The sequence below is a fragment of the Plectropomus leopardus genome, chromosome 4, assembly GCF_008729295.1.
Source record: "Plectropomus leopardus isolate mb chromosome 4, YSFRI_Pleo_2.0, whole genome shotgun sequence".
NCBI lineage: Eukaryota > Metazoa > Chordata > Actinopteri > Perciformes > Serranidae > Plectropomus > Plectropomus leopardus.
The window spans coordinates 15,127,369-15,142,153 of NC_056466.1; the positions used below are offsets into that span (position 1 = coordinate 15,127,369).

The 14,785-nt window shown below is 39.0% G+C and overlaps 1 protein-coding gene across 1 annotated transcript in view; it reads right to left on the reverse strand.

Moving 5' to 3' along the window:
* Window positions 1–14,785, reverse strand: part of gab1 (GRB2-associated binding protein 1) — a 67,312-nt gene extending 52,527 nt beyond the window's left edge. The window contains 2 exon segments of the mRNA XM_042484480.1: window positions 14,109–14,263; window positions 14,346–14,785. Of these exon segments, the coding sequence (XP_042340414.1) occupies window positions 14,109–14,180 (72 nt within the window). The 5' untranslated portion in view covers window positions 14,181–14,263; window positions 14,346–14,785.

The window sequence follows — 14,785 nt, forward strand, 5'->3', positions numbered from 1 at the left end:
TCATCCAACATTGTCAAGGACAGAACTGGTTCCCTGGGAAAGTCTCTTTTAAAAACTTATTGATAAGTTTAGTCATTTGGTTCTCTGCATCTTGAATCTGCCATTTCATTCTTTGGTGCACAACTCATAGTTTTAACACAGTGGAAAATTTCTTGTTGACATCTCAGATATTTGTTTAAAATAAACACATCCAAAAAGTAGCCTACCTCACAAAGATAACAAGATGTCTGGCAGCAACTTAGACTAACATAAAAATCATATCAGCCAGTATTTTATCCCAATCCACAATCTGTAGCTATGAGGCAAGTTTAAACTGATAACAGCAATGACTCGTGACAGCAATGACTCGTGACTTGTGAGGTCACGAGTCATTGCTGATTTAAAACTCTTAACAATCTGATAAGGCAACTAATTTTAGAGCTGAAGCAAGAACTCAAATTATCGAGTAGTCAATCAACAGCATCACGAAGTGTTTTGATAATCAAATGATTTCCCTTTGAGAAAACACCAAAAAATTGAAAGGCTACAGCCTCTGCTTTGGTTCAAGATGTAAATATTACCTAGTTTTCTTACTGATGATACTGAATGTCCTTTGGCTGACAGGTGAAGATGTCATCTTGGACTCTGGGAAATCCAGCAGATGATAAACATAAACAATTTCTTTTTCATTGTCTTTGTTTCTCATACAGGTTGCCATCTAATTGACATTTGAATATTTGCTTGGATATAAAGTAATAAAAAGGATAGCTTTACTATTTACTATTTTCTGCATTTTATTGACTGCTTGAAAATACAATACAGCCCTTTTATTCAGGGGCATTACGTGACCAGGTACTGTCACCGGGTACTATTGCTTTCCCCGTGTGCATTTGTTTTCTGTCTCTATCACTTGCAGTCATAAGCTCAGAGGAGATTCGTTAATGTTTTTGACTGAGAAAATTATTTTTTTCCCGTAATTTCAATGTGCAAGTGGCACTAGTCTCAGGTAGCCTGACAGAAGCAGATGGGTTACCACAAGGCAAAGTGTCATTGGAGCAAGTTAAAAAAAAATAGAATTATCATACTTTTAAATTGTTTTTTTCATGTTGTCATAAAAAGACCTAGAGTGAATACTGTGAGTGGACTGCATGATTTCTATAGAAGTGATTTTTTTAGACAGGATTTTAAACAGAATTGATCTGTCCAAAGCTTTTATATCAAAATAAGTGGTTTCCACTATATCTAACAGAGATAACAATTAATGAATTAATACAAAATAAAATCATCAGATCAGTGACAGAAATAATTTGTTGCGTTTCAGGTCTCCTTTTTATACTCAGATATCCAGATTATTTAATAACTATTTCATGAGACAACCCACAGTAGCAACACATAATTGATTATTTTTCATATCTAAGCCAATCATGTTCTCTAAGTCTTCCTGTGAGAAAAGATGTTTAAAAGCAGCACACTGACCTTCTGGCAAAAACTATGTAATTTATTAGCAAGCAATGTATCTGATGCCTCTTTAAAAAACTAGTCCAGAGAGAGGCTGCATTAAAGTACAAACAGGTCATTCTCCAAACAAGGCAATTAGAGCCAATTTCATCAAGCAGGTGTGTTAAGTCATCCGTGACCATGTGTGTATCCCTGGAGACTAAGCTAAAGAGGTGATAGTGGTCTCTACGTGCAGTGAGTTTAGAGGGCCTCCTGTTGGTGAGGAGCAGGCTTTCAGAGAGAGCCAACTGGTGACCCATCTCAGTTCTCATGAGTTCTTGTTGAAGCCCATCAAGCAACACATGTGCACCTCAGCTCCTGCTTGACAGGTGCGCTACAGTGATAATAAAGCTTAGTGTTAAAGTTTCAGTTTTAAAGCAAGCATGCATCATGAAAAGGCTTTCAAAGTACACAATTCCTCAGTGAGTCACTGATCACAAGCGAGTCATCTTTTGTGTCTCAGGGTATGTAAGACCTTGAGAAACACAACATGGTATATAGCCTGGATGCCACCAACAGCACCGACCTTTTTCTCCTTGTTTATAAAGAGCAAAAGGGGCAGCAAAATGTAAAGATGGGGTAAAGGGGGAAAATGATTTTACAAGAGAAAAGTAGAACATACAAACATAAAAAATGACAATATCAAGGCAGAGAGGATGAATAGAGAAAAAGAGGGAGTGCATGAGACCTCCTCTTCTCTCTTCACCCGCCATCTGGTAGCCATCAGCGCCTCACACAGGAAGGGGCGGCCATGCCTTGCTGGGGCGCCAGGGAGCGGCTCCTCTTCCCTCCCGTTGCTGCAGAAACAACAATCAGCCAGTGCATTGCATTGCAGTGGAGTGCAGTGCAGTCCAGCCCATCCTAGCCTAAGCTGAACAACCAGCAGCAGCAGCAGCAGCCCAGGACCAGGCGCTCACACCCCAGCAAGACCAGCAAAGAGGAGCACAGAGCAAGAGCAACCTCACATTCCTGCTGGCTGTGCCTGCCAAGAAGCACTGGGAACGGAAAGAAAGAGGGAGAGAACAGAGAGCTGCTCTCACTGGAGGCTGCCTAATGGTGTTGCTTTGAGAAGCACTCCAGTCTTTCTCATCTCGTTTGCTCTCCTTTCACTGTCCTCAACAATGATGACAAAATTATTGATTGCCATTGTGCTGTATCCCAGCTTGCATGTCACTGCATACACATCTATAGTCCTACAACATAAGTCTAAAAAGTTTCTCCTGCTTTACAAGAATTTAGGGAATGCACACAATCATAAATTTGGCCCAACTTCTGTTAGTCCTTTGTTTCTCTCAAAACAGCAATCTGATGGGAACAGAGACCCTTGAAAACTTTTTGTCTAGTTAATGTAGTAGACCATCTTTGGCCATCTGTGTTCTCCTACCAGCCCTGTTTTATGTCCAGAACAAACTACAAATCCACTCTGGAAATAGAAAGCAGCCTTATGACACACACTATTTTTACTGCCTGGTGTCATTCGCTGAACAGTTGGAGAAGAGAAACAATGTAGTGCAAGTATGTGAACTTTTAATTCGAGGAATTCATCTTTGAAATGAATCTATATCGCACCATTCTGATCAATCACAAATGAAAAAAAAAAAAACACATGATGATGTGTACAATTAGCCATGCCAAATAGTTGAGAGGTTTCAGTCATCTGCATTTAATAATAGCTGCACTTGAAACTGTTCGACTTGGCACAGCGACAAATAGCACAAAAGGATCATTTTACAACTCAACAAGAGTATATTCCAGCAGAAAACACGGTTTCTGCTGGAAGTTTCAAACAGGAAAACCGAGTCTGCATGAGAACCAGTACTCTGCAGTCACACCACGAGCTGCTGGTGGACTTGGCACACAGGACAGTAAACAGCTGCACCAGGCAAAAAGAGACACATCTGTTTACAAAATGCTCCGTGTCAGCCTTGACCTACTAATTGAATCCAACAGTCTCAGGGCTACACCAACACAAGTTTGAAGAAAGATAGGATCATGTAAGTAAAATGTTTTTTTAAGAAATTGTGCATGATCTCTACATAGCGCCACTCATGAGGCAAACAACGTATAGATAATGAAGCACTTCTTTAACTTGATGCACCAGTATGCATAAATATGTTTACACTATAACACAATTAGTTTGTTGGACATTTATACGCTGTGACCATTTTTTATTGATTCTTGATTGTCCTGAATCAGCAACTTTCAGCTGAAAATAAATTCATAAGCAGCACACTCTGAAAAAAGCTATTGACAGAGAAGCTAACAATGAAGGAGCTAAAAAAATCAACTTTATTTGGAACCTGTAAATCGGTGTGTGCTGGAGTAAACAATGGTTTAACGTGCTTTGAAAAGCTGTTCAACCGCTCAAGAATCTGCATGGAAAGTTATGCATCGAAGTATCAAGTTTACGTGACAAACAAGTGAATATCTCCTGGGAAATGAGCAGTATAGGTTAATGAAAGTTAGGACAAAGCTGGACCGGACTCAAGTTTACTCTACTTTTATGTTGTCCAAGCTATCTGTATTGTTCTGATGCAGACAACAAGATCCTGCCAGATGCTACTTACAATTGCTGCAAGACAGCACCAAACAAGAGACACAAAATTCAATTATTTATAAAGCTGCGCACTTAGTTGATGCTGTTTTATATCTCTTTTTCATTGTAAAACTAAGCACACATGCATAAGCTCCATTTTAACCCGAACAGATAGACAGTTATGGATGTAGAAATTCCTTGAATTACTTGTGTATCCTAAAGGAAAGAAATTACAACAATGTAAATATAAAGAATGAGACAATGCATTACTTTCACTTATTCAAAATTAAGCTTGTGAATGCACGGTTGATTGAAATGAAATAGATTGCTGTGTCGATTTTAAAAACAATAACGGAATAAGGGAAATTGGGAAGAAAATAAACATTTTTTTACCCAAGCGGCAATCTCCAGGACTAAAAAGGGAAGTCAATGCAGAAGTGCCAAAAACTGCAGTTTCTCTAATGGCTACTTGAGGCTGGTTCCGAAAACACGTCAATGCCCAACTTTACCCCAGTGATAAAAATGTTTACAACCTGGTACAAAAAACGTTTTGGTCTCTATAGCTAATTTCAACATTCATTACAACTGCACGGGCTGGATTTTTATAATCTCACCCATTTACATTTTATTAGAGCTTAAAGTTGCTCATATTTAAGGTAGGGCTGCTTGAGTGACCAACTGTCTGCAAGTAGCTGTTTCAGTCTGTGAGTCAGCTCCCCCCTCTTTGCCCAAATATGGTCATTTTTGGCTCCAAACAAACCAAGACAGCAAGGTGCACAGTAGCTCACCTGGTAGAGCGGGCATCCCATGTACAAAGGCTATGTCTTTGCGGCCACAGGTTGGAGTCAAATCTGCTTTTGCAACCTACAGCCCTTTGTAGCATACCATCTCCTCTCTCTCCCACTATAATCCTACAGCTGTCCTATCTAAGAAAAATAAATAAACAAAAAACCAAGACAGCAACAGCCCAAATGCCAAACTCCAGGCAGAACAGGACTCCACAAGCCAATGGTGATGTCACAGTGTCTATGTCCATTATTTCCTACAGTCTATTGTTTTATGATCAGACAACATCTCTAACCTTACAGTTATCTTTGTATCTCTCCTCTTACCATTTCACACCTGGTCTAAAGCAAGTGTGAGGTGCATGCATTCTTAACACACATTCTTCTTTTATAAATACCACTTAGTGTGGGAAATGGCATGCGCATGGTATTTGTGCATATGTATACGTCTGTCCCTAGGGCTAGATTTGTGGGACTCCAAAATACTTCTGCTAAAAATGGAAAGGAAATTTTTTTGAAAACTTGGCAACCTTTCATTATCTAATGACTCAAAGATAACATAATGTCAGCTGTCAGTGAGCCACTGTCTAAGGGCTTTTCTGTATGCCATGTCAAAGTTTGTGTCAGGAAATCTGCAGTGTTTTCTATCTAACCACCAACTACTGCTTTTATGTACTTATTTCTTTAACATGGAAGGAATAACCATAAACTGCTGCTGATAGCACCACGGAAAGACAATAAGATTTCCAAAATACGTACAGTTGGTCAATCTATTTTTACTGAAAGACCCCTTTGGATAACTGGAGTGATATTTTCCAGAGCCTCAATACTTTGATACTCAAAGTATTGAGGCTACTACTACTACTACTCAATACTCTGTCCAATAAAGATGATTAACAGACAAAAAAATAAAGTAAAGAGGTGAGTCTTCTGTTCATAACACATTTCAAACAAAATCTCATTTATGTGAGGCAGCAAAACCCTGCTGGCATATTTACCATGTGTCACAAAAATACTATGCAGTGCCAACTTTCAGAGGGCTTTGCTCTCACTGGCTGTTTTGCTTTTGTGGCTGTGTTTTCCTTTGTGATGCAACGACATGATTTCAGGCTTACTACACTCTATAAATATCCAGAAGAAAACAGAGACATGTTCTATTGTGTTTTGAAACAAAGGCCTAAACACCAGTTTGGTTCATAAAATATGTCAACAACTGAAAGAAAACATCCTCAGTGCATCTGCTCTCTGCTGTTAAAATGAAAACTTTGAGAATTTACTGATCTGATTCTCAATAGCACCGTTTGTGAGTCCTTACAACCCAAATTTGCTGGTAACTACAATGCAACTGATAGGCCTATGTATAACACAGTGATGATAGTCTGGGTCTGGGACAAAAGTGGGCCGGTAAGGATAACTATTGTAGTAGCACAGACATTAATATTTAATGGTTATTTGTTTGAAATGGACATTAAATAATTAATGGCACATGCAATCCATTTTCAAGCTGTGGCAGATCACACAACAGTAGTCTGCTCGCTCCAAATGGAGAGCTGAGTCGTTATGGCAGCCAGGACACGGTCCAGTAATTTTTCTTTGTTAGCCTAAGAGGCTAATGCTGCACAAGAACCCCTCTGTTGCATCCTGTTCACTTTGCTTGTTTGTTTGTTTCTTCAAGCATGTGGGGAGGGGGGGGTTTAACAGAAAGTGAGTGTTTGTTCTCTGTTCCACTTGCTAAGCAGATTTAATGAATCCTCTACTTAATCAAAGAGCTATGGCTTTGTTTTCGTTTGACCGCCCTGTCACATTGGTCGCATACATATTTCTCTTTACTTTGTGACAACTGTTTCCAGTCAGCCACAGACAGAAGTAATGATCACAATGGTGTGTACTGTAAATGCATGTTTCCTCAGCTGAGAGGACTTAAGACCAGCATGGAGTATGTCCTCAGGCTCTCTTTACAGCCATCAGAGGAGGACCTTCAGGGTTCAATATTTTCCTTCTTCCGGTCTACCCAGCAGCCTCCTGCTTAGGCTCTGAGGCCCTATTAAGGGCTGGAAGAAGCGTACAACAAAACCCTTATCTGTGTCCAGTGGGTACACGGCAGTGGTCTACAGGGATTATACTGGTCCATATAGCTATGAGCAGTGGGAGGGAAAACACTGAAGAGATGCCCAGCTATATTAACATTTTGAAATCTGAAAACCTGAGAAAAAGTGGTTTTATTTCTTCCAAATATATGAGGAAAAGGCAACGAACAACTTAAAATGTGTGACATGTGTGGGACATCTCTTGCCAGCATGGTCATGGTATTTTTTCCCCATGTTATCGAAAGAAATCAAACCTATTTGCTCAGATTTCAAAGGGTCAAATAGCTTGTGAAAGGTGTCTGAACGCAGCAAAAGAAAACTCATGTTGAGGTTTCTATGGGTTAAGGATATGAGATATAGTCAAGAACCATTATCACCGTAATTTTACATTTACCACAATGCTGATAAACTGAAGATACTTTTTAAAAGCTCAGGTTCCTTGACAACTTCAAAAAGCGCTCCATGATCAACTGAAAGATTATGTTTTACATACACTAAACTATTCAAATGAAAACATTAGTCCTCATTGTGTTGCATCGGTCTTTGTAATGAACTAAGATGGAGAGTAAATGCAGGACAGAATGGAAACATGTCACTATGATAAATGGGTATTTCAGCATTTAGGCGACAGCGCTTGAGAGCAGCTGGGGAACACTTGTAAACATACCGACATTTGAAAAATTAGGTTGGTGGGTCATCCTTGAAAATCAGTACATTTCTGTGGTTCATAATCCTTTTACACGGTTCCCACACATTTTCATGGACAAAATTTCAAAACTTTTTCATGACTTTTCAAGGACCCATTTCAATATTTTTCCCACTTGCCTGGCAATTTTCAGTCATGACAGATTCAGAAAATGAAACTTTTGTCATGGTAATGTAAATGTTGTCACACATCGAAGCATGTTAGAGCTAACTTAATGTTGTTAGCTACATGAAATAAATCCACAGTTATGTTACATTATGTGGAAGGTTATCCACAGAGGATAATTGTAACAATGTCATTACAGACAACAACATTAAGTGACTTTTCCAAAATGCTCAATATGTTTTTCTTATTCCATGACATTTCCAGGCCTGAAACAGGTGATTGTGAAATGCCATGACTTTTCCAGGTTTTCAATGACTGTGGAAAACCTGCTTTTAAAACTGCAGCTTATTACTGGCACCATGACATAAAACAATTTGCTCAGTTTCTCATTACAACAAAATAATAACATATTTTTTTTTGCCACTGGTGGACATGCAACCAATCAGCTGAACTGTCATCGAAACGACATATAATCTTGTTTTTATATAACAATATTATGTGGCAATGTGTTGTCACATGTACACCATCTCTAAACAGAGCTGTGCTGAAAACGACTTTGCAACTTCATCTCTACATCTCCTCAGGTCTCTGCTAACATACTGCAGATGTGGTGAAGATACCTGTCTTCAAGCTGTTCTTTTGAAGACGGTTTTATAAGTGAACCCTGACAGAAATTCACAGATTGAAAGGTAAGAGAAATGAAAGAGGAAAAGGAGAAGCAGATGGAAAATGCAGTGTCAATGAAATGGAAAACCGCAGAGGATACAGTTATGACAAACTCTGGCTGAGAAATGTCCTACAAAAGCAATTGTGGTTAGATACCTTCTTACTGCCATTGAATGAGACATTAATGGACAGGAAGCTGTGAATCTTTCTCTGAGAATTCAGACTGCAATAATACATTAATACATTTCTAAGACTGTATTTTAAAACCTGCATACATTCTGTTTATAAAATGACTGAGTTGTTTAAGAGACTGCCACTCAGACTGTATGGAACGTGGAAAAACTGTGAAACTATGAACCTTTTCAACAAAACTTTGCGTGATTGGTCAACATCAGGTTAAAATGAATGAGAATATTGCCTCCTCACACTTGCTTCACTTGTTATAAATAGAGCAGCAACATTCTCCAGCTTGTCAAGCCCATGGTGGTTGGGGCTGCTCAGACACACTCGGGTCTGCTGAACTGCTTACACCTTTGAGCTCACTCAATCAGCAGCAGAGCTCCAGGGGCAAACTTTGCCCTGAGTGGTTAATCAGGTAAGCAAGGGCCCCCGGCTTCTTGTCTGCTGCTGCTCAGTCTGGACATGGGGCTTATAAAAGAGAGCTGAAGGTGGAGTCAAGTTCACATACTTTTATAATGTGTTCTTTTCTATTCCTATTGTTCAGTTTTTTCAATTCAGTCATAAGACAAAACAGACAACCTTTAACCCCCTTGCATTTCAAAGTGGTATTATTGTTGGTGCCACGGAGTATGTTAACATGCATAAAATTGTCTGATTTTTGCACTTATTCCAAAAAAGACAATATTCCTACTAAACTGTTTACATGACAGAGGAAAAGAAATATTTTACAAACACTTCCATTTACATGCAGCCGTGCATACTGTGATTAACGTGCCCCAATATGTTGTTGTTATCATGTCAAAATATAAAAGTAAAACAGCTGGAGTCGCTTGCTTTCTGTACATCAAAATAGGATTTTTTTCAGTTTCCTACCAGTGGCAAATTTGTTGGGCCATGCGAGTTAAGCCTCCCTCTTTTCATTACTTCACCGTCTTGAAAAAGTCAGCGCGCATATGTTGATAGTCTTTCATAAAGTTTAAAAGCAAGAGTGTTTCTCTTTCCGACTGAAAATGTGGGATTGTCTTTTGCATGCTTTGCAAACTGCTGCTGAGTTGGTTTGTGTAAAATGTGTCCGAATCAACACACAGCGTCGACCATTAACAGACAGGAGGCTGTGTGTCACAAACTGCGATGAAAACCTGAGAGACCACACGAATATGCCGATTTGGCTGTATACATGCCCAAATAATGCTCCTAAAACCCAAATAATACTGACATATCCCTTACGTCTCAATCGGAAAATGCAAATTTCAGAAACTGCCTTATTCTGAATATTTTAACAGAATATGCTGTTTACATGACCCACATTAACTTCAGAATATTGTCATACTCGGAATAATACAGGCATATTGGTGTGCATGTAACCATGGCCACTGTAGCAAAGACAACTGGATCGCTTTCTGTTTATTTAAGCAGCAGGGTTCTGTTTCTTTTGCTGGGAAGGGTTTCCAAAGTTACCTGCTAGAAGTAACTCCAAAGAACTTACATTGATACTCTTTGGTAACCGGGGATAGGGACTTCTAGCTAATGGGAAGCAAAAGTGCTATCTTCTTTTCAACACAAAACAGGGAAATCGAGCATTCATTTTCCCAGAAGGCTGTTTCCAGTGGCAAACAGAACTATAGGGAACCAGTCCAAACACTGATGGCGTCATTATTCTAGTCATTACATTGTGCAATCAACATTTCCTTCATAATGATAAGTTACAGCAAAAAAAAAAAAAAAAAAAAAATCCCTCCCTATTTCAACCTCAAAGGTCTAGAGCCAGTGTTTGGTTTGTCCATATTGGGTTATTGTGGAATAACATGATGAACTCCCTTGAAGAGGACCCGCGCGGTATGTCAACATAAACGGCTCATTCTAGGTGACTAAAACACAACAGTTCTTATTTTCAGCTCATTATAAACAAATGAAAACATAATTGTGAATACTATCAATTCCCCTAAATCCTACACACTGGAATTTTCAACCTCTAAATGTTCACTTTAACAACACAGAGTGCCTCACTTGTTCAGAATGAATGCTGTGATCTGGAGAAGGTTTTATGGTAACTACATTATCTCGATTATCTGTTTAAATAAGATAGGACAACTGTTGGACAATTTACATGGAAGCCTAGGTTCCCAGTGGTTGAAAATGTAATCAGGCTAGCTGGATTATTCTGCTGATCAATCCAGTTTTCTATCAACTGATTTATCAGTGTCTCTGTGATGAAACAACCGCATAAAAAGTAAACTGTCTTTATGTAGTTGAGGCACTTGTCTGGCATCAATGATCAACACAGGGTATCTGGTAATGTGAATATTTTTTTTTGATATATCCTGCAGTCAATGATAATAATTTTAAACCAGTCTAATATATGTGGTAATCTAACTGTAATGTCATCACTATCTGATCAGACCCTCATAGGCGGAGGGAGACAATTCAAGTAGCACAAACATCTGAAATCATGAAGCGAGTGTGTCCTATGGTTTTAATTTAAAACTGAGTTGCAGAAAAGCTAGCAGCAATGTGGCACAGACTGATGTTGCTTGTCTTCCAAGCAGCAAGACGTGACAGTGAAATGATTTTAGTTATGCGTCTGACACATTTGAAATTCACTCAAATGATGGCAGAGGAGGAAAGAGTCTCTAACAAACAGAACTTCACCATCATTATCTTCTCCCTGAGAGAGACAAAGCTGAAGAGTTGTATTCATTTCGTTTTAGGGTCACTGGGTTTTGTTCTGATCTAGAATGTATGTGATTCCCAGTGAATGCAGTTAACTAAGTTTGGGATAGGGAAATATAGTGGTCTTCAGTCTATGCACCAGTAACATGAAGATAGCATTATCTGAAAAAACCACAAGATTTTTACTATGGTCAATATTCAGATTGGTTATCACAAGCCGTCCCAACTTTGCCAACAGACACTACCATATGATTGGCATCAAAGACATCACACACTTACATTCAAATGCCAAAACAATTCCTTGATTCAGCCTTAAAATTATCCCACTAATCCTTGCTACCCTGAATCCACAATGCTTCATTACTGCCTGCATTATTTTTTTTCTTTTTATTTTAGGCATTAACTCAAACAGCTGGTGGGGAGTTGCTCAATAGGTTACAGTTAATCGATTTGTCATTGACCAAAAAATGATAGATTGAAAACATTTTTGTGAAATCTGAATATATATTTTGCTACTCAACATGGTTACAGAGGTAAAACAAATAAATATCTCAAATATCTAGCAAACTTTGAGTCAATATTTATATGTAAGCAGGAAGGTAAATCGTGATAGAGAAAGACATGGTCGTCATCAAAAAAAGGTGATATGCAAAACACAAAGTATCCTGTAGCTGTATTGAATTACAGACTAGAGTACATCCCAACCAATACATGATTTTTGACTGATACCAATATTAACATTGGAGACTTTTCAAAAATCTTTGAATTGCATATCAGCCGATTAACATTTTCTGTCTTTCTTTCCTTCTTTTTGGCTAATCTACTGGGCAGGACAAATTTACAGTTCACCCTGTTTCAGAACATACCTTTGGAATTTCTGCACTTAAATTTCTTGTCACTGGTAAGCTGACATATATAGCCATGCCAACATATCTGAAATTAAGTAATATAAGCCAATACATTGGACATTAATGCTGGACACTAACGTCAAAAATCTCTAACAGAAACCTAAGATTGGCACAAGCTTTGGAATGTCTAAAACCTGACGGCTCAGGTATCTGCCATAAATCAAGCGTAAAACTGCAGTTAGAAATGTGACTTTTGTTGGGTCTAAAATGCTATTTTTGTTTTCACTCTTATGTAGACTACTGAATTGGGCCTCCGTGGCCAACTCTTTCTTAATATGTGCATCACCACCTGTTTTGATAAACCTGATAACAATCTAGTCACAAAAGGTAATTGCAAAATGGGGAGGGGGAGGATACAATCATTGGCTTGTAGTGGCTAACCATCAATTCACTTTGCAAAATTCCTCAACAATAAAACAAAAGAGCATAGTTGTTTGCAAATATAAAAACAAACAACAATGTAGATTGCTGATCTGCCGTAAAACACTCAAAATTTTCTCCATAAAACCAGCATCAGAGCGGTTCCCATGCTCCTCATAACACACTGTGAAATGGCCTCTAGACTATTCTATGCTACTGTGTCCAGAAGAACGTTATAAAACTGGAGCAGCAAGCTGCTAATCCCCTTGAGAACAATTAAGTCCGCCACCAGCCTGCTATTTACAATGTTGAGAAAGAACGATTCTGTGTCATTAGCTAACATTTGGTTTCAGAGATTATATCAAGCAATTGCAGAAGTGAGAACATCCTGATGTGGGAACATCAAGTTCTCATCACAGCATACTAAACAGTGGGGTGACCTCTAACATAAAAAAGGGGGTCATTCTTCCTTCAAATGGTAAATAGGATGTCATTACTGGTCAGTGTTATGAAGCTTTGAGTGATAACCCCTCATAAGGGCAAGCAGTAATGCAATAAAACTGCTCACAATAAGTGAACTTAGATTTTGACTTCTTCTACAATAAATCTGACTTCATTCTGTTATGAATGTGAAAAATCCTTGTGAAAACCCTGTCTTTGTGGTTAGATTTTAGTTTTATTGCTTTCATAAAAAACACTCCATTGGACCTGTGGTTCCTGTGAAAACATCCCTCCTCTCAAGTTGCGGACCCTGTAATTCAAATATCAATAACAGAGATATCCGCTGATCCACAAAGAAAGCATATAGACTTGACAGCTAACGTGCTACTGAGGTTATTTGCTTTTGCATCTGCGCTGCTGTTGGTTGTGAAATTTTCTTCCAAGTGCAACAAATAAGCAGAGAGAATCGCAAACAAAACAGGGATAGCTCACTGCCAGAGCGATAAACTAATGACAGAGAAAGAGACATGTATTGTCCTAGGTAATTATGTATTACTTTACAGACTGTAACACTGAATTATGTGTTTGAGCAGCCTGAGTGTATAAGTGTATGAGTGATCATGCATTTTTTTGCACCAACGGGGTCATCTTTTGATGTATTCCGCCGTTGTTTTGTAAATCATTTAACCCTTGGCATGACCATCTACCACCTTTGACACAGAGAGCACTGACTGAGACAGCACAAGCACTGCTTCAATAATAATCAATATATTTTGTGATCGGTCCAAGACAGTCTCAGAGGTAATGCTTAGAGATTGGATTGCTGCCCAGTGGCATAAGCTAGCCATTATGGAGGCTGTCTCAAAGGAAAAGCCTCAGGTTTGACCCAAAACAACAACGATGTACCTTGCTGAAGTACCCTTGAGTAAAAGCATACCAATGTGACTTTTACTTATAGTAAAGTCGATCTCATTGATATGGACTACGAGGCAAACCTAACTCTGAAAAGTCAAAAATCTTGCAGAAAATGGTAAATCGTACTTGTTGAAATGCAGACAAGACGAGGCCTACACAATGTGTCACTGCGCCCAACCGTGCACACAAAAAGTGTCCAGGGAAGTACTGACCCATTTTGTGCAATGGGCTTTTTTATTACAATGTAACAAATAGGATATAAAGTGCACTTACGTAACGTCTCAACTTTTTTTCAGGAGGAGACTTTCTCAGCCACCCTGAGCACACCACATCTCCCCCACTCATATCTGCTCCTTTCTTGCTCTCCCTGGGAGTTGGAGCGGAGATTACTGTGGCTTCGTTTGTTTTTGGGAGTGTCTTCTTGTTACCTGAAAAAAAGAAACGTTGACACAAAACTCAAACGGCGACACAAAAAGTTGAAATGTTTGTGTTTTTGAAAGCAATAAATACCGTCACTCCTTCTTCGAAAGTCGACTCACCGACCAGGCGGTTCTCTGAAATGCACAGACCAGATTTTCCACGAGTTGTAGTCAAATAAACGGGTATATCCTGAGCTTGGAGTTAATATAAACCTCCGCGGTACCGCCTTTTGTACAAATATCAACGGTGACTTGTGTATTATGTTCAAACTGAAAAGCTGTGGGGGCAAAAAAATAGGCGCAGGCAACTGAAAGTCGCTAAGTTTTGTTGTTATATGTAACGCCTCATGCTAATTCCCGTCAAAGTGGAGCGATTCCCAGTTGGCGAGATCAGATATAAATGTCCCACAGTGTACCGGTGCATAGTTGTCGTTTCTGCGCAAATTAAAACAATCTTCACCGTGAACACAGTGGTTCCGCCGAGTTTCCTTACCAGTTTACTCCCATGGTTCCTTAATTGTGATTGACAGG